The 21,096-nt window shown below is 47.7% G+C and overlaps 1 protein-coding gene across 1 annotated transcript; it reads right to left on the bottom strand.

Annotated features, from left to right (window-relative positions):
- Positions 1–782: 782 nt before the first annotated feature.
- Positions 783–21,096, bottom strand: DAPK3 (death associated protein kinase 3). The gene is made up of 9 exons (XM_033136714.1): positions 21,049–21,096; positions 19,307–19,434; positions 11,608–11,968; positions 9,302–9,431; positions 8,517–8,565; positions 6,661–6,687; positions 5,460–5,612; positions 2,821–2,866; positions 783–1,378 (listed from the first exon to the last, which is right to left on the bottom strand). The coding sequence occupies exons 2-9, from the start codon at positions 19,366–19,368 to the stop codon at positions 836–838; spliced, it is 1,371 nt and encodes a 456-aa protein (XP_032992605.1). The 5' UTR covers positions 19,369–19,434; positions 21,049–21,096; the 3' UTR covers positions 783–835.

Below are 21,096 nucleotides of genomic sequence, written 5' to 3'. Positions count from 1 at the left end.
CGAACCGCCGGACCCGGAAGTAACCCGTTCCGGTACTTCCGGGTTCGGTGCGTTCGTAACCTGTGGCGAACGCAACACGAGGTGCGACTGTACAAACACTGGCCTTTAGGGAGGGAAGGTCTCACAACCTACTTTTCGACGCCCACAACCCAGAGACACCTTGATATTTGTGAAGTGAAGCTCCCTCCGATATCCAGAACACAACCCATGTGGTTTGTAAACGCAGCCTTGGTCCCAGAGAACCTGCTACGAAGCCCTTAGCAGAAAAGACACACAAGGTAACGGGGCGTCTTGCTCTGCCCTGGAACGGCTGATTTAGCGAGGCGAAAACACATCTCTCGCACATCACACCTGCACCATAATCTCCCAGGGCTGGCTGGGCAGCAGCCTCGCTGCCCTCAGAAGCCCAGCGAGCAAACGGAAACAAGACTTTTAGGGCTTCAGAGTTTGCTGTTGGAACCTCAAGCGTGTGAGAGAACACCGACATCCTGTTCTCTTCAAACCCTCAAGAAGGCCGGAGCACCCTCGAGCCGAAAAAGGGGACGAAAAGCCCCAGGCAAGACGGATATTTAAACAAGCACAGAGTTCCACCTCCAGGGCTACAAGTTCCGAGCATGCAGGGATGTCGCCCGCCGTGCTGGGTCTTGGCAGGAGCGCTGCGTCATGGGATACGTAGTCCAGGAAGCACGCCACACCGGTGATTAAATAAGGAGCCGTAGGTCAAAGGGTCGTTGGGATGCTGGGCCAGGAGGCTGGGGGGGGGCGCAGTCTTTGAACCCACATCCGAGGCGGATCCGCTCACCGTCTCCTCACCCCGCCCCAGGAGGGAAGGGCGCTAGCGGATCCCGCAGTCCCCTTCCCCGCCCCTCAGCTTCTCCAGCTCGATGGAGCGCACCAGCTCTTGCACGAACTTCATCTCGGAGGCCAGCTGCTTGGCGAGGGCCTCGTAGCGGTTCTCGAGCTTCCGGTAGCGCCGCTTCAGCCCGTTGGCCGCCAGCGAGGCGCTCCTGGCCTCCTCCTGCGCCTGGCGCTTGAGGGCCTCCGTCTTCTGCATCTCCTGCCGGATCTGCCGCAGGTCCTGGCCGACGGCCTCGTTCTCCTCCCTGTACCACAGCTCCTTCTCCTCGTAGATGGAGCGCAGGGCCTCGATGTCCTCGCGGAAGGACTTCTTGCTCCGCTGGAGCTCGCGGAGGCCCTCCTCGGCCGCCGCCACCTCCTCCATGACCTTGGAGAAGCGCTCGAAGTTGACGTAGGTGTTGTTGGGGGGCATGCTTGAGTGGGACTTGATGGTGTACTCCTTCAGGCGGGTCGTCTTGAGGCGCCGGCGCTCGGGCTTCTTGCCGTTGTCCTCGTTGCGGACGTTCCGGCGCTTGATCACCTGCAAAGGGTCGGCAGGGAGATGCTCAGAAAAGAGGCTCGTTTCCTTGCTTCTATTTCCCGCCCGCCACCCCCATCCCAGGGGGTCAGTCTAGAGGACCCACAGGGTCTCTCCCCACTCGGCAACTCTACCCATCCTTTTTATCTGAGTTTCTTTATTTTAAATCTTTACATGTCTGTTTACTTGGAGCTTGGGCTGGGGGTTCATCAGTATGCGGATGATACCCAGCTCTACCTGTTTTAAATCGGAACCAGTGAAGGCGGTGAAGGTCCTGTGTGAGTGTCTGGAGGCGGTTGGAGGATGGATGGCGGCTAACAGATTGAGGTTGAATCCTGACAAGACAGAAGTACTGTTCTTGGGGGACAGGAGGCGGGCAGGTGTGGAGGACTCCCTGGTCCTGAATGGGGCAACTGAGACCCTCCCTGCCCACAGACTGTCTCGCCAGAGTGATGCATGCTCTCGCTTGGACTACTGCAATGCACTCTATGTGGGGCTACTTTTGAAGGTGACCTGGAAACTACAACTAATCCAGAATGCGGCAGCTAGACTGGTGACTGGGAGCGGCCGCCGAGACCACATAACACCGATCCTGAAAGACCTACATTGGCTCCCATTACATTTCCAAGCACAATTCAAAGTGTTAGTGCTGTCCTTTTCTTCAACTCTTCCCATGCAACAAGGGAAAGATAGAGGACTTCAGGCTTTTCCCTCTAATCCCACCGACTATCGCCAGGGACGTTGACCGCATGAAATACTTACTGGCGGATGCCAACCCCTTGGTTTCATGTGGAGTGGCCATCTACATATTACAGGCCCTGAAACTCAGGACCACCTTTTTGGCTAACTTCCCTTAGCCTTAGTCTTATGTATCTTCCTGACATGGACTCTGTCGTCATGCCCTGCTATTGCTTTTTATTTTATTTGTATTTTCCAGCACGATTTTACTTCCAATGTTTTAACTGTATATGTTGTATTCTTTGTATAATTGTGCCAGGCCACTGCCTGGTCTTTTACTAGGTGCTACGGCCATATGGCTAATGCAATAAATAAATTGATTGATTGACTCCCGCCCGGGAACCTATATCTCCACTGTGGAAGGACGGGTGGGTCCAGAACTGGCCTCCACAATCACTAACGGACTCATTGTTAAAACCGTGTTGATGGAAGACAATCTTACTCGGCTACGAGGGATCGCCAAAGAAGCAGCAGAAGTCTCAGCCCCACTCACCTCCCACAGTGTTTGTTGTGGGGGGAGGAAGGGAAAGGAGAATGTGAGCCGCTTTGAGGCTCCTTCGGGTAGTGATAAAGCGGGATATCAAATCCAAACTCTTCTTCTTCTTTGCTACCGATCTTACAAATCTGGAAGCCTACCTGGTTCGAGAGCAGGTGAAAAATAAGCTTAGGAACCGCAAGCCAACATTCTGAAACATCTCGGTTTTTACCTTAATCCACGGGTGCTCCAGACTCTGGTCGATCGTCATCCGCTTCCTGAAACGGTACGAGGAGCAGAGGTCAGTTCATTAGCACTGTGGAGTTGGACCCGGCCATTGCGACTAAACAGTTCTCATAGAATCATAGAATCCTAGAGTTGGAAGAGACCCCAAGAGCCATCCAGTCCAACCCCCTGCCAAACAGGAAACACCGTCAAAGCATTCCTGACAGATGGCTGTCAAGCCTCCGCTTAAAGACCTCCAAAGAAGGAGACTCCACCACACTCCTTGGCAGCAAATCCCACTGTCCAACAGCAATTACTGTCAGGAAGTTCTTCCTAAGGTTTAGGTGGAATCTTCTTTCTTGTAGTTTGAATCCATTGCCCCGTGTCCGCTTCTCTGGAGCAGCAGAAAACAACCCTTCTCCCTCCTCTCTATGACATCCTTTTATATATTTGAACACGGCTATCATATCACTCCTTAAGCTTCTCTTCTCCAGGCTAAACCTACCCAGCTCCCTAAGCCGTTCCTCATAAGGCATTGTTTCCAGGCCTTTAACCATTTTGGTTGCCCTCTTCTGTTATTCTAAACCCCTTGCAATGCAGGAATCCTACCGGAACAATGCTTGGCAGAATGGCCACGCAACTTCTGCCTAAAAGAAGGAGAGCCCAGCACCTTCCACAGAAGTCCGTTCCACTCTCGGACAGCTCTTGCCGTCAGAAAGTTCTTAGAATCATAGAATCCTAGAGTTGGAAGAGACCCCAAGGGCCATCCAGTCCAACCCCCTGCCAAGCAGGAAACACCATCAAAGCATTCCTGACAGATGGCTCTTCAAAGTTCCTTCAGAGGTTTTTTAAAATTCTGTACAATTGTTTTTTTTTTATGACGGACGGTCGAATTAAAGAATGTACGTATGTATGCCACTACTGCGGCCCGTGTTTTGTTAGCCCCAAAATTGAAAACAAGCGAGGTCCCAACTAAAGAGTAATGGCAATTTAAATTGATGGAATATGCGCAGCTTGCGGACCTAACATATAGAACATGGGTAGGCAAACTAAGGCCCGGGGATCCGGCCCAATCGCCTTCTAAATCCGGCCTGCAGACAGTCCAGGAATCAGCATGTTTTTACATGAGAAGAATGTGTCCTTTTACTTAAAATGCATCTCTGGGTTATTTGTTGGGCCTGCCTGGTGTTTTGACATGAGTAGAATGTGCCCTTTTATTTAAAATGCATCTCTGGGTTATTTGTGGGGCCTGCCTGGTATTTTTACAGGAGTAAAATGTGTCCTTTTATTTAAAATGTATCTTTGGGTTATTTGTGGGGCATAGGAATTCGTTCGCCCCCCCCCAAAAAAATATAGTCCGGCCCCCCACAAGGTCTGAGGGACAGTGGACCGGCCCCCTGCTCAAAAAGTTTGCCGACCCCTGATATAGAATAAGAGAACAATAATAAAAAACTTTATTACGGTCATAGACCAGCAAAAGAGAAAATAAAACAATAGTACATAATATAAATATTTCTTAAATATCATCTTTTAACAATACTATTTCAGATCCCATGTTAGATAAAAATTAAGCTAAAATTTAATGGGAGATAATTCCATTTAAGTATTATCTGCTATGGCTTGGTGGACGGCTTTATCGCTGTTGTCAGTTGATGTCATGACACGTCTCAGTCTTGCCGCATGATAGCAAAATTTAGCTACAGTCATAGTTCGCTCTGGGTTGGTGTCCTCAATTAAGTATCTAGTCAGCATTTCAATTGAACGGCCTGGTAGATTTTTTAACAGGGGTTCGATTAAGAATAAGAGAACAAGAAGAACATATGTTTAGGGAAGATCGGAAAACGTTTGTTGAGTATACGGGAGGAAAATTGTGATTATCTGGAAACGTGGGCAGCATTAAGATAAATTCAACAGTGTGAATAAGTTTTGATGGATGTAATAACGGCTTACGCAGGGATTCATGTTTTGTAAAATGAACCGTGGAAAGAGAAGAAGGGAAGCCATTGATATTTTTAAGGTTGTTTAAATGAATGTTCTAAAATGTAAAACAGAAAATGTAATAAAAATTACAGAAAGGGGGGAAAGAGTGGGGGAGCTTTATAAATGTGTTCTGATGTATTTTACAGTGGCACCTCGGGTTGCGGACACGATCCGTTCCGGGGTGCCGTTCGCACCCCGAAAAGTCCGCAACCCGAGCGGCGATATCGCGCATGCGTGACCTGAAAAAACGCAACCCTCAGGTATTGTAACCTGAGGTATGACTGTATTTACGTTTTAATAGTTTGTCGGGGGGAGACAATGGGGGAATGGGGAATTCTCTCTGTATGAGGTTTTCATTTGATTTGATTTTGTATTTGTAGATGATGTGTCTTAAAGTCTTTTTTTTTTTGGTTGTAATCGTTTGAAAATTAATAAAGTTTTGTTTTATTAAAAAAAAAAAACTAGTTTGTCGGAAGAACTTCTGACGGCGAGAGCTATTCGGCAGCGCCATGGTCTCCCCTTAAGAGGTTGTGGACTCTCCTCCCTTGGAGGTTTGGACTGAAGAGATGGATAGAAGCACTCAAAAGTAAAACAATCTGTTTCCTGCCCTCTTGCCTCTCCCCTCACACGCAAAGACACACATAACCCGTCACCCGAGTCTCGTACTTGGGATCCTTGACGAGCAGCCGCCGAATGAAGTCCTTCGCCAGTTCGCTGGTGTTGCTAAAATACTCCTCGTCAAAGTCGTAGTTGACGGCAGAAATGTTGGTCAACGTTTCCTGCTTCGTTTCGCCCAAGAACGGGGAGGCGCCGCTTAAGCTGCGAGGGCGAAAGGATAAAAAATTAATTGATTTCGTCTTGTGAGATACCACTTGTGGCGATCACCCAAACTTAGGAATGGCACAGAAGGAGTTAACAGGAATGACCAGTAAGAACCTTTAGGGGGCGGAGAAGAAGAAGAAGAAGAAGAAGAGTTTGGATTTGATATCCCGCTTTATCCCTACCCGAAGGAGTCTCAAAGCGGCTAACAATCTCCTTTTCCTTCCTCCCCCCACAACAAACACTCTGTGAGGTGAGTGGGGCTGAGAAACTTCAAAGAAGTGTGACTGGCCCAAAGTCACCCAGCAGCTGCATGTGGAGGAGCGGGGAATCGAACCCGGTTCCCCTGATTACGAGTCTACCGCTCTTAACCACTACACCACACTGGGAGAAATCGTTGGGCACTGTTGTTAACAAGAACACAACCAAGAAAGTACTGTTTATTCAGAAACCATATGCTTATGTACTAAACTTCAAATAAAACAGTTTTGTTCCAATATTCTCCTTGCCTGAACTGAGTGAAGTAAATACCAGACAGACTGGTTGGTGGCAGCGGTTAATTAATAAAGTGGTGAGTGCAGGTATCAACGGACCGTCAAGCATGTGGTTTCTGAATAAGCATGTGGTTTCTGAATAAACAGTACTTTCTTGGTTGTGTTCTTGTTAACAACAGTGCCCAACGATTTCTCCCATCCCCTGTTCCTACTCCTTCCCTTGCCACCCGTCTTCCCACCGCTCAATATCCACAACAAGCCCCAAAAGACTCAAGACTAAAGAACCAAAAGACTAACGAACCAAAGAACAAAGAACCAACGAACTAAGAACTCTCTTCCTTCCCCAGGAGGGGTTTATATAGCCCACATAACTCCGCCCCCTAAAGGTTCTTACTCGTCATTCCTGTTAACTCCTTCTGTGCCATTCCTAAGTTTGGGTGATCGCCACACCACTGTATTTGTTCTTCTTCCATTGGTGTGTTCGTTGGATCCAGACCCCAAAAGAACCCTGCCCCTTGGAGGGACAGCAACGTATTCTGTTTTGAAATACTCACAGGATGTAGGTGATGACCCCGATGCTCCTGGGAGGAGGGAAGGAAAAGGAAAGAAGAATTAACATACTAGCCTTGAAATGTCCCAAAAGATGCAGAAACATAGGGTGGGCGATCTGCAACACCCCCACCGCCCCGCAAATGCTGCCGGACTCTGCCCTAGCTAACTTAGGGGTGATGGGGACTTGCGGCCCGACGACACTTGGGGCTCCCCACTCGACTCAACAGCTGGTAGACAGATATCGAGGTATCTGGGACATAGGTGTAATGCCCAGATTTATCGGAGAACATGTACCTCCACCTGTAGTAAGATTTTGTTGCAAATCCACCTCCTCCAATCTTTGTTTGATGACCTTTTTAGCTGTAATTAGATCTAAATTTAGTATATTGGAAGGAGAGATTCCATAAGACAACAGTTTGGAATGGATTTTTGTTGCCCATGGGCTGGAGAATTCATCTCTCCAAAGGCACTGAATAAGATGGTAATTTGGCAATTTATGCCAAAGGGACAGCCAATAATTAAAGGCATGTCTCCACATCAGAATCTCTAAGGAGGGGATCTTAAGTTCTAAGCGAATGGCAGAGTTGCTTACACAGGAGGGAGTCCACCTCCCTCTATGGCCTACAGGTGAAACTCGAAAAATGAGAATATCGTGGAAAAGTCCATTTATGTAAGCAGTTGTTTTCATTAGCTAATGGAGTTTAATATATGAGATAGACTCATGACATGCAAAGCGAGATATGTCAAGCCTTTGCTTGTTATAATTGTGATGATTATGGCGTACAGCTGATGAAAAACCCAAAGTTGAGATTGTTAATTTGGGGTTCTCATCAGCTGTACGCCATAATCATCACAATTATAACAAATATATCTCTTATATTAGTTTCACCTTTTAAGTTGAATTACTGAAAGAAATGAACCTTTCCACGATATTCTGATTTTTTGAGTTTCACCTGTATCAAGAGACCCATCGCACCCTGGTCACTGTTTCTTTGAGCTTCTGCCACTGGGACAGAGATACAGAACAATGAAGGCGAGAACGAACCGTCTCAAGAACGGTTTCTTTCCCAGAGCAATTTTGGCCTCCAATGGAAACTCCGGACTCTGAATTCATCTTATTTTATTTCTTATATTGTCCTGTATTGTATTGTGTTTGTCGGCATTTATTAAATTACGTGGAGTGCCTTATTTGAGTTGATATAGCAACTGAGGAATTTCGTTGCTTCCCTACCCGAAGAAGTCTCAAAGCGGCTAACATTCTCCTTTCCCTTCCTCCCCCACAACAAACACTCTGTGAGGTGAGTGGGGCTGAGAGACTTCAGAGAAGTGTGACTAGCCCAAGGTCACCCAGCAGCTGCATGTGGAGGAGCGGGGACGCGAACCCGGTTCACCAGATTATGAGTCTACCGCTCTTAACCACTACACCACACTGGCTCTCGGTGCTCCCCACTCAGGGGACAGTGTAGATAAAACAAAAACAGAGGCAGGAATAGGGCTGATTTGCAGAATCTGCCCAGGAGCTTTCCTGAAGTTCTCTTCCCAGGCCCAGGTGCTACAGACCTTGGGAACCGGTTCATAAACAAATAAAAACCCATTGAAACTGTGGAGTTGGAAGGCCCCCCCACCCCCCGGAAGTTCATTTAATCTGCAGGAATCGCAGGTGATTAATTCCTGACAGATGGCCACCCAACCTCCATTGAAAAATCTCCAGCGAAGGAGATTCCCACAGTGAAGTCACTGTGCATTAAATACTACTACTACTACTACTACTAATAATAATAATAATAATAATTATTATTATTATTATTATAAAGCATTAAATTCCACAGGAAACCTAAGCCAAGCTTATTTTACTCACCACATATCAGCCTCCAGGCCCAAAGGTTCGTAGTTGACTATTTCTGGAGCTTTGGAGAGGGATGAGAAAAAAAAGCAGCATTTTGGGGGACAGAAAACCACAACCAACCAGGATCCCTGCATCTGCCTCTCAAATACTTTGTGGCTCCAGATATGTGGAGGATAGGTAAAAGTAAAGGTAGAGGACCCCTGGATGGTTAAGTCCAGTCAAAGGCGACTGTGGGGTTGCGGCGCTCATCTCGCTTTCAGGCCGAGGGAGCTGGCGTTTGTCCGCAGACAGCTTTCCGAGTCACATGGCCAGCAGGACTAAACCGCTTCTGGCGCAATGGGACACCGTGATGGAAACCAGAGCTCACGGAAACGCCATTTACCTTCCTGCCGCAGCGGTACCTATTTATCTACTTGCACTGGTGTGCTTTCGAGCTGCTAGGTTGGCAGGAGCTGGGACAGAGCGACGGGAGCTCACTCCGCTGCAGGGATTCGAACCGACGACCTTCCGATCGGCAAGCCCAAGAGGCTCAGTGGTTTAGACCAGAGGTCCTCAACCTTGGGTCCCCAGATGTTTTTGGACTACAACTCCCATCATCCCTGACCACTAGTCTTGCTAGCTAGGGTTGATGGGAGTTGTAGGCTAAAAACATCTGGGGACCCAAGGTTGAGGACCACTGGTTTAGACCATACCCTCCTCTCCAGGCTGAGGGTTTCCCCTGCTTGCTTGCTCGCCCCTCACCCATCACCCACCCCAGTCCATTGTGCTCCCCAAACATCCTGGTCCCACACACATACCTACAAACTCGGGAGTGCCGAAGATGTTTTTGAACTCGTTCCCTGCTTCAATCTTGTGGGCAATCCCAAAGTCGATCAGCTTGATTCGAGGGCTTGGGACGTTCTTGTCGAGGAGCATGATGTTTTCAGGCTGGGAGGAGGAAACATTGGGGGAGCACATGAGCACCATGCCTCTGCAGCCAGAGGTTCAAGGTAATGTTGTTTTATTATTTACAAGCTGCTTCCAACAGAATATAAAAAACAGAAACATCAAATGTTAAGACGACCAAAAAAACTAAGATCATGGCCACCGGTCCCATCACCTCCTGGCAAATAGAAGGGGAAGAAATGGAGGCAGTGAGAGATTTTACTTTCTTGGGCTCCATGATCACTGCAGATGGTGACAGCAGCCACGAAATTAAAAGACGCCTGCTTCTTGGGAGGAAAGCAATGACAAACCTAGACAGCATCTTAAAAAACAGAGACACCACCTTGCCGACAAAGGTCCGTATAGTTAAAGCTATGGTTTTCCCAGTAGTAATGTACGGAAGTGAGAGCTGGACCACAAAGAAGGCTGATTGCTGAAGAATTGATGCTTTTGAATTATGGTGCTGGAGGAGACTCTTGAGAGTCCCATGGACTGCAAGAAGATCAAACCTATCCATCCTTAAAGAAATCAGCCCTGAGTGCTCACTGGAAGGGCAGATCCTGAAGCTGAGGCTCCAGTACTTTGGCCACCTCATGAGAAGAGAAGACTCCCTGGAAAAGACCCTGATGTTGGGAAAGATGGAGGGCACAAGGAGAAGGGGGCGACAGAGGACGAGATGGTTGGACAGTGTTCTTGACTGAGCAACGGAAGCTCACCCCGTCATTGCAGGGATTCGAACCGCCGACCTTCTGATCGGCGAGCCCCAGGCTCTGTGGTTTAGACCACAGCGCCACCTGAGCATTCAGAAAATTGTGGATCCCAAGGCCAATAAGAACACCCCAAAAGTTCTCCGAAACTAGTCTAACTAGAGAGCAGGAAATATCAGGAGAGGTCATTGAAAAGCGACTCTTGCGAGGAGTTCCCTTGGCTTCGGCTCCGATTCGGTGTTCTGCAACTCTGTGCAGACTTTGGAAACGGTTCCCAGGAAATGTATGGCAGTGTTTTTGTCCCAGAGGCAGTGGTGTGCTGTGAGGGGTGAGTGGCACAGATTTTGGAGGGGGCGCAAGTCGGTGCCCCCACCTCAGGCCTCCCTTGCTGAGGCCGTGTGGCTGCCACCCTCCTAGCAGCTGGAGCCGGGAGTTTATCTGGCCCATACCGGTACTTCCCTAGGAGCTCCCTCCTGGAGGGTATCCTTGGGCAAGGGGTGCGCCCAACAGAGGAGCAGAGCTGCCCGCTTGCCTGGGACCTGCCGGTGCCCGCCCATGCGCTGCACGTCTGGGGAAGGGCTGCGCTTGGTCCCTCTCGGCTTGCCCTCTTCCGCCTTCTCCAGTGTGAGAGCCAGTGTGGTGTAGTGGTTAAGAGCGGTAGACTCGTAATCTGGGGAACCGGGTTTGCGTCTCCACTCCTCCACATGCAGCTGCTGGGTGACCTTGGGCTAGTCACACTTCTTTGAAGTCTCTCAGCCCCACTCACCTCACAGAGTGTTTGTTGTGGGGGAGGAAGGGAAAGGAGAATGCTAGCCGCTTTGGGACTCCTTCGGGTAGTGAAAAGCGGGATATCAAATCCAAACTCTTCTTCTCTTCTCTTCTCTTCTCTTGTGCTTCTTCTTCTTCTTCTTCTTCTTCGCCTGCTGCAGCCACGGTTCTGGCTCTGCTGGCATGCCGCCCAGCCTAACTAATTTGTAAAAACTGCATTCTGGATTCTGGGGGCATCCACCCCCATCGTCCAGCCCGGACACTGAGATCCAGCGCCGAGGGCCTTCTGGCGGTTCCCTCACTGCGAGAAGCAAAGCTACAGGGAACCAGGCAGAGGGCCTTCTCGGTGGTGGCGCCCGCCCTGTGGAACACCCTCCCATCAGAAGTCAATGAAATAAACACCTAACTGACATTCAGAAAATACCTGTAGACAGCCCTGTTTAGGGAAGTTTTTAACCTGTGATATTTTAAATGTATTTTAATATCTGTTGGAGGCCACCCAGAGTGGCTGGGGGTATCCAGCCAGATGGGCGGGGTACAAATAATAAATTATTATTATTATTATTATTATTATTATTATTATTATTATTAATTCTCATTTTTGAGTCACCTTCAAAGGTGGCCCCACATATATCTGGAGCTCAGGCTGCAGCCCCTAATCGCTGGCCAGCAGAGCTCCTTACCCTGCTAGCGCAGGATCTCACCTTGAGGTCAAAGTGGGCGATGCGTTTGGAGTGGAGGTAGTAGACCCCGTCCAAAATCTGCTTGAGGAACTGCGTGGCCTCCTCCTCCGTCAGCGACTCCTTCTCGGCAAGGAAATCGAAGAGCTCCCCGCCGGAGACCAGCTCCAGGATCAGCACCACGTCCGTCTTGTTCTCGAAGATGTCGTGGAGCGTGATGATGTTGGGGTGCTGGATCTCCCGCAGGATGTCGACCTCCCGCTCGATCTCCTCGCGGCTCACCCCGCGGCGGCTGGAGGACAGGCGGCGCTTCTTGATGAACTTGGCCGCGTATTCCAGGCCGCTCTTCTTCTCCCGGCACTTTCGCACGATCGCAAACTGGCCGCTGAGAGAGAGAGAGAAGGGAAACGTTCGCTTAGTCCTGATCGGGGACAGAGGGAGGAAGGGAAAGCTCCACAAAGCAAGAAGGAAGAGGGTAACACAGCCTATCATTTAAAAACACCATATTTTTCGTTCCATAACAAACATTTTTTTCCTCCTAAAAAGGGGGAATGTCTGTGCGTCTTATGGAGCAAATGTGTGGCCAATTGCTGGCTCCCTTGCCCAGGCCTGCACTGTTGAATGTTCTGCAGACGGAGGCTGTTTGTTTGGGACAAGGACAAAATTCGCGACTGGATTCTTGCTAGGGACGCTGCCCTTGATCAATAACTACCTAATGCGGCCAGACTCTCCACATGGTTCCCTCGTGTGAAGGCAGTTAGATCTCTGGCCCACTATCTGAGTGATCTGATGGATCCTACGCTGAGAAGGGCCTTTACACTAGCTTGATTTCATGCCATTCCCACAGCATTCCTACAGGGTGCATTTTCCAATACCCCTCTGGATCTTCGACTCTGCCCATGCAACAATGGAAAGATAGAGGACTTTATTCACTTCTTCCTCTACTGCCCACTGTATGCCTCAATATGATCCAGGCTTCTCTCTCTAATCCCGCCGACTATCGCCAGGGATGATGACCGCATGAAATATGTACTGGTGGATGCCAACCCCTTGGTTTCACGTGGAGTGGCCATCTACATATTACAGGCCCTGAAACTCAGGACCACCTTTTTGGCCAACTTCCCTTAGCCTTAGTCTTATGTATATTCCCAACATGGACACTGTCGTCACGCCCGCTAGCGGTTTTTATTTTATTTGTTTTATCCAGTACGATTTTACTTCCAATTGTTTTAACTGTATCTGTTGTATTCTCTGTATAATCGTGTCTGGCTACTACTGCCTGGTCTTTTACTATGTGCTATGGCCATAGGGCTAATGCAATAAATAAATTGATTGATTGATTGATTGTTTCCCCAACGACATGTGGCTGGCTGATTAGATTAGATTATAGATAGATAGATAGATAAAAAAGGTAAAGGGACCCCTGACCATTAGGTCCAGTCGTGTCCGATTCTGGGGTTGCAGCGCTCATCTCGCGTTGCTGGCTGAGGGAGCCGGCGAACAGCTTCCGGGTCATGTGGCCAGCATGACAAAGCCGCTTCTGGCGAACTCCTATTGATGCAGCCCAGAATATACTCCTATTGATGCAGCCCAGAATTGCATTGGCTTTTATGTAGTGAGAGAGTGGGGAGGGGTATTACTCCTATCAGCCAATCAGCCATTCCCACCGCCCTTGAGTAATACCCCTCCCCACTCCCTCACTATATTTAAGGGTCTGGTGACTTCTGTTTCAGTGTATCTGAAGAAGTGTGCATGCACACGAAAGCTCATACCAAGAACAAACTTAGCTGGTCTCTAAGGTGCTACTGGAAGGAATTTTTTAATGTTTTGTTTTGTTTCGACAGCAGATTCCTGACACTCCCACCCGCCACAGAAAAGAAGCACTTCCTGGTTTTGTGAGGGAGAAATCTACACCGGTTGTGAAAGAGGAGGAAATGTTCGTCGCACGCATATTATCTCACAAATTCTGGAGTCTTCCCATACAAGGGAAGGCCTAAAGAAGGAGGAGAAAACTCTTTGTGCTCTGTTTTAATAAAGCCACAGGCACGGGGACATGGAAATGCAGCTATTTACATTTTTCAAAGGTGAGATCACACACCAAGGACGCCGGGCCTTCCATATACGGTTGCAGTTGCAAAAAGGAAAAGGACGAGGAAGCAGAACAGAAGCAACCCATCCGGTTTTATTCCTGCTGGCCATCAGCAAAAATTCATCAGGACGGATAGCAATGCGGCTCACAATGGAGGGTGGCGGTGGGAGGGGGGCAGAGAGAGAACAAACAGATTTCGCACACAAGGGTGTTTTTTTTGTAAAAAAAGAAAATTTAAATGGACTGCCTTTGGTTTCTCAGTCCACAGTTCACCATTGTGTCCCAAAAGGGGGGGGGGGGTGTTTGATTGCTAATTGGGATCTTAAACAGGGTTGCCATATTCCAAATCTGGACAAAGTTGCTGAGTTATTTGGGAGGGGCGGGACGAAATTGTTTGAGCCTTTTGGGGGGGAACATATCACAAATGAAATTTAAGATTTTGGGGGGTGGAATTTATAAGCATGTTTTTTTAAAAAAATGGTGGGAAATGTTTTTTATTTATTCTTGTCAATAGAAATTTACAGTCAGAAAATCTGGATAATCGTTTCGTGAGATTCTCCGGATCTCGTGACTTCCAACCACCCCCCCACCCCACATATCCCCTAACACGGGTCCTTATTACAATAATTAAGACTACATATTGATACGTTCTCCGCTATTTCCATTTCTCCAAATTGTCCAATAATCTTCGTTATTTTACAAGTGATTCTTACAGTCCAGCTAAAGTTTGGATTTGCTTACAACGGCCTCCTAAGTAATTATAAAATTTTCCCATTCCTTTTAAAAGTCCTTGCCTTCTTAGTTCCATATAATATATATAATATATATATATATATATATATATATATATAAACAAAGTCGTCCTCCTTGACATACATTCGGGTTTTCCCAGGATGTTTTGCAGATTGGGCGAAAATCCACCCGGGCGCCATTTTGCAGCTCGATTCCTGGATGCGTTTGGGTAAACCCGGATGTGTTGTTGTTCAGTCGTTCAGTCGTGTCCGACTCTTCGTGACCCCATGGACCAGAGCACGCCAGGCACGCCTATCCTTCACTGCCTCTCGCAGTTTGGCCAAACTCATGCCAGTCGCTTTGAGAACACTGTCCAACCATCTCGTCCTCTGTCGTCCCCTTCTCCTTGTGCCCTCCATCTTTCCCAACATCAGGGTCTTTTCCAGGGAGTCTTCTCTTCTCATGAGGTGGCCAAAGTACTGGAGCCTCAACTTCAGGATCTGTCCTTCTAGTGAACACTCAGGGCTGATTTCTTTGAGAATGGATAGGTTTGATCTTCTTGCAGTCCAAGGGACTCTCAAGAGTCTCCTCCAGCACCATAGTTCAAAAGCATCAATTCTTCGGCGATCAACCTTCTTGATGGTCCAGCCGGACATACAGCAGTCCTAATCTTAAACCATGGCTTGATCCCGGTTTTAAGATCCTACTTCATAAACAGACATTAAACCAGAGTTTCCCTATTGTCAGACATAGTGGGGTGACTCCATTTTAAATGCACTGGGGCTGCAGCAAGAAGGGAAAAGGCCTGATGTTTGTTCCCAATGCAAGAAACCCAGGAAAGGTTAATTAAGAGCGCTGGATTTACGTATAAGCTAAACAAGCTATAGTTCAGGGCCCCAATCTCGGGGGGGGGGGGATGTAAAGGGGGAAGAAAACTCTGGATGTACATTTCCAAAATATAAGATAAAAAAACAAACATATAAAAAATGATTTGGTTATACTATTAGAAATACGTAGACCGATAACTATGAAATGATTGCGAGGTTTAATGAGTTGACTGTTTATATTTGGGCAACTTTCCTGCTGCGCTTTATTGGAAGGAGAGAAATAATCACAAGAATTTAAACAATTTGTTTTAACTAAATCAACAACGTTATTGCCTATGTATCCATGTTTGTTAAATTGATGTGGTTAATTTCTTTAAAAGAAACAAACTTAGACTGAGTTTTAAGGTAAAGGTAAGGAACCCCAGACCATTAGGTCCAGTCGCGGATGACTCTGGGGTTGCGGCGCTCATCTCGCTTTATTGGCCGAGGGAACTGGTGTACAGCTTCCGGGTCATGTGTCCAGCATGACTAAGCCGCTTCTGGCGAACCAGAGAAGCACACAGAAACACCGTTTACTTTCCCACAAGAGCGGTACCTATTTATCTACTTGCACTTTTGATGTGCTTTCGAACTGCTAGGTGGGCAGGAGCTGGGACCGAGCAACAGGAGCTCACCCCTTCGTGGGGATTCGAACCACCAACCTTCTGATCAACAAGCCCTAGGCTCTGTGGTTTAGACCACAGCGCCACCCGCGTTCCCTAGACTGAGTTTTAGCACACATGAAAAACAGGTCCTTATTTCCTGATGGACTATAATGTAACTTAAATAGAAAACCATCTTTAGATAGATTTTTTCCTCCAAAAGGATTTTATTTTAAACATCCAAATTAAAATTATTTTAAAAATCGATTTAATTTTTCTTAATCCAATTTAAATTTTCAAAAGAATCCAATTAAATTTAAAAAATCCAATTTAAATTAAAAAAAACCCAGTTGTTCTTTTTTTAAAAAAATAATTATTGATTTTTATCCACCCTGGTGGGATTTACTTCCACAAAAACATGCATACGATGAGGATGCCCTAGGGCTGCCACAGAGGTGACACCATTGCAATGGTCTGGTGCCGAATTCTGTGTATTATCGTCAGATCAGGTTGACGCCGCAATTAACGGGCAAGGATCTCGCATCGTCCCCTGAAACCAAAGTTGCGACACCCGTGGATTCTGAGTTCGGGAGATGGGCGAGATCCTTGCGACACCCCCGCTTCCTTTTCCCAGGCCCGGGCGGGGGGGGGGGGCTTTGCTTCAAATCTGCTGGGCGGACCGGAATTACTCAGACAGGAAACGTCCCTGAAACAGTCTGTGCGGCTGACACACAAGTCAGGAATGCAGAAACGCCACAAGCGATGCTGCGGGGAGATCTGAAATTCTAGTGTGAAGTCAGAACCCGCTCTAGTGTGAAGTCAGAACAAGCTCACAGGACGCAAAGACAAATAAATTGCCAAAAGATCGAACCAGGGTCTGAAGTTTTAAGCCTCAGCACGGCAACCATCTCCTAGGCTTCAGGGCAGCCAATCCCTTTGGTCCTGAAGGTTCCCTCCATTCTGCATAATTTTTTTAAGAAGGCTGATCGCCGAAGAATTGATGCTTTTGAATTCTGGTGCTGGAGGAGACTCTTGAGAGTCCCATGGAATGCAGGAAGATCAAACCTCTCCATTCTCAAAGAAATCAGCCCTGAGTGTTCACTAGAAGGACAGATCCTGAAGTTGAGGCTCCAGTACTTTGGCCACCTCATGAGAAGAGACGACTCCCTAGAAAAGACCCTGATGTTGGGAAAGATGGAGGGCACAAGGAGAAGGGGACGACAGAGGATGAGATGGTTGGACAGTGTTCTTGAAGCTACTAACATGAGTTTGACCAAATGCGAGAGGCAGTGAAGGATAGGCGTGCCTGGCGTGCTCTGGTCCATGGGGTCACGAAGAGTCGGACACGACTGAACGACTGAACAACAACAACAAGACACCAACAACTATCCCTTCTTCTCTTTCCATGGTTCCATTTTGCATAACATAATCCCCTGCGTATTGTATGTAAACTAAACCAGTGTTTTTCAACCACTGTTCCGTGGCACACTAGTGTGCCGCGAGATGTTGCCTGGTGTGCCATGGGAAAAATTGAAAAATTACTTTATATATAGTCAATATAGGCACAGAGTTAAATTTTTTAACATTTTCTAATGGTGGTGTGCCTTGTGATTTTTTTCATGAAACAAGTGTGCCTTTGCCCAAAAAAGGTTGAAAAACACTGAACTAAACCATTGATTATTCCATTACTGCATCCATCAAAACAGATTTACACGGTTGAATTCATCTCAATGCCGCCAGCGTTTTCAAATGTACAGGTGAAACTCGAAAAATTAGAATATTGTGGAAAAGTCCATTTATGTAAGCAATTGTTTTCATTAGCTACTGGAGTTGAATATATTAGATAGACTCATGACATGCAAAGCGAGATATGCCAAGCCTTTGCTTGTTATAATTGTGATGATTATGGCATCCAGCTGATGAAAACCCCAAAATTGAAATTGTTAATTTGGGGTTCTCATCAGCTGTACGCCATAATCATCACAATTATAACAAGCAAAGGCTTGGCATATCTCGCTTTGCATGTCATGAGTCTGTCTCATAGATTAGTTTCGCCTTTTAAGTTGAATTACTGAAAGAAACTAACCTTTCCACGATATTCTGATTTTTCGAGTTTCACCTGTAGACGACTTGATTTTCGTTTTCTCCGAGGACGTTTTCAACAGGTTTGATCACTGGATCAATAACGTGAGTCCATATCTAACTTTTGAAGGAAAATTCAGTTTTCATATGTTACCGTTTCTTGATGTAGAAATTTTTATAGATGAATCTAGGATGAAAGGGAACTACTACATCATCCCACGTATTTTGCTCGTGTTTAGTATTCCTATAAATGGAACATTACTGAACTCTATGAGTTATCATCACTCCTCCATGCATTGATTATTTGGGGCCTCTTTCTACTCATGTGAAGCAGACCTGCATATATTTTATATTGCAATCCTTGTTTAGCATTTAGTTGAATTTCATACCCCGTACGATGGTAATTACATAAAGTAAGATATTATATTTATGATCATAGAATCATAGAGTTGGAAGAGACCCCAAGGGCCATCCAGTCCAACCCCCTGCCAAGCAGGAAACACCATCCAAGCATTCCTGACAGGTGATTGTCAAGCCTCCGCTTAAAGACCTCCAAAGAAGGAGACTCCACCACACTCCTGGGCAGCAAATCCCACTGTCCAACAGCTCTTACTGTCAGGAAGTTCTTCCTAATGTTTAGGTGGAATCTTCTTTCTTGTAGTTTGAATCCATTGCCCCGTGCTCCGCTTCTCTGGAGCAGCAGAAAACAACCTTTCTCCCTCCTCTATATGACATCCTTTGATATATTTGAACATGGCTATCATATCACCCCTTAAACTTCTCTTCTCCAGGCTAAACATACCCAGCTCCCTAAGCCGTTCCTCATAAGGCATTGTTTCTAGGCCTTTGACCATTTTGGTTGCCCTCCTCTCGACACGTTCCAGCTTGTCAGTATCCTTCTTGAACTGTGGTGCTCTTGAACTATGATACTCTCAGCAGGTCACGTTTGGTGTGGTTTGTGTCCCCAAGTTCTGTGCAAAAGGGCACTTTGAACTAACCTGAGCTTCCGCTTCCACTACAAAAGCCGCAAGCTGTTTATCAACGTCGCTTCGCTGAGTTTTCCAAGGGAGAAGTTAGAACGTGGGCGTTTCGTTTTATCATCACAAACTGATCGGCAATTACTTTGAAATAACTCACGCCAGCACACAAACAAACAAACAAACAAACACACCTTGCTTTCTATAAATTCACCATTGGGGAACACGCAAGATCTTGGGGGTTTCTTGCCCTTTTTTTTAAATTGCCGGCAGTTGTTGACAACGTGTTGGAAGGGAGACCCGGGCCTTTCTCTCTCACACACACACACACAAAACATGCAAGCAGACACACAACGAAATGCTCGGCCAGCTCACCTGCCCAGCTCCTCCTCCATCTCGTAGTAGTCCTCCACATTTTCTTGGCGGAACGTGGACATGGCTTTCCTCCGCCCGGGAAAAGCGCCCGTCACCAGATTTCCAGACTGCCCAGCGCTGGATCAATACTAAAGGAGAAGGAAGGATAAAGATCAGTCAGATGTTCCTGCAACTGAGGAAAGGAACAACCGCCGTAAAATCACACACAATTATTATTAATAATAATAATAATTTATAGGCTACCCTGACAGAAACTCAAGGCGGCTTCCTTCACAGAGACTCCTTTCTTGCCTGCTGCTCCCCCATCCCTAGAGATCCCAGCCATAAGCTGTAGCCTCTGCCCCAACCTTCCTCCAACCCCCCCCCCAAAAAAAAACCCCAACCCCATTCACACACACACAGCAGTTCCCTCCCAGTCCCACAGACCCATCTGCTCCCCATCTTTCCAAAAGCATCCGCATCAAAAGCGGCATCCCCACGACTTAACCCCTCCCCTCCCATCAAAAGCAGCAGCCCCACAACTTCACCCCTCCCCTCCCATCAAAAGCAGCAGCCCCACAACTTAACCCCTCCCATCACATCAAAAGCAGCATCCCCACAACTTAACCCCTCCCCTCCCATCAAAAGCAGCACCCCCACAACTTAACCCCTCCCGTCCCCTCAAAAGCGGCATCCCCACGACTTAACCCCTCCCCTCCCATCAAAAGCAGCACCCCCACAACTTAACCCCTCCCCTCCCATCAAAAGCAGCAGCCCCACAACTTAACCCCTCCCCTTCCATCAAAAGAAGCATCCCCACAACTTAACCCCTCCCCTTCCATCAAAAGAAGCATCCCCACAACTTAACCCCTCCCCTTCCATCAAAAGCAGCCCCACAACTTAACCCCTCCACTCCCATCAAAAACAGCACCCTCACAACTTACCGTAACCCCTCCCCTCCCCTCCCCTCAAAAGCATCCGCATGACTTAACCCCTCCCATCCCATCAAAAGCAGCATCTCCACGACTTAAACCCTCCCTCCCATCAAAAACAGCACCCCCACAACTTAACCCCTCCCATCCCATCAAAAGCAGCCCCACAACTTAACCCCTCCCCTCCCATCAAAAGCAGCACCCCCCACAACTTAACCCCTTCCCTCCCTTCAAAAGCAGCCCCACAGCTTAACATCAAAAGCAGCACCCCCACAACTTAACCCTTCCCCTCCCCTCAAAAGCAGCCCAACATCAAAAGCAGCATCCCCACAACTTAACCCCTTCCCTCCTAGCGCAAACCACCACCCTTCTGCCAGCCGTTTCTTAGAACCATAGAAGTGCAGATCTGGAAGGGACCCCCCCAGGGTCATCTAGTCCCGCCCCACATTTCCTCCCCACCCACCCCTAAGGGGGAAAACACCCCAACCCTGTATTTCTCAAAACTCCCCCCTCCTTCCCCTCCCCCTTCTCCAGCCTTCCCTGCCTCCTCCCTAACAAAGCCTTTTCCCACGAGCAAACCCTTACTCCCCCCCCCACGAACCCCACAGAGACCCTGCCTCAAACCCCTCGCGTCTCGGAGCCCCACATATTTGCCCCCGCCCCCTTTTCGCTACATCTAGCCCCCACCCCCCACAAACAAAAGCGATTTCCAGTTCCAAACCCGCATTTAATAGCATTAAAAAGCAATATAAATAAAAAATAAACAACCCACCCTCCTGCCAACGAGCGCAGCCTCCCCAACCCACCGCCCACCCCCACCCCATCGCCCACCTTAGGAGGGCGAGAGCGCGCCCGGGAAACGAGGAAGGCGCGTCCCCG

Source organism: Lacerta agilis, chromosome 18 (genome assembly GCF_009819535.1).
Source record: "Lacerta agilis isolate rLacAgi1 chromosome 18, rLacAgi1.pri, whole genome shotgun sequence".
NCBI lineage: Eukaryota > Metazoa > Chordata > Lepidosauria > Squamata > Lacertidae > Lacerta > Lacerta agilis.
Note: the sequence above shows the minus strand (reverse complement) of the source record. Positions and strands in the feature narration are given on the sequence as shown.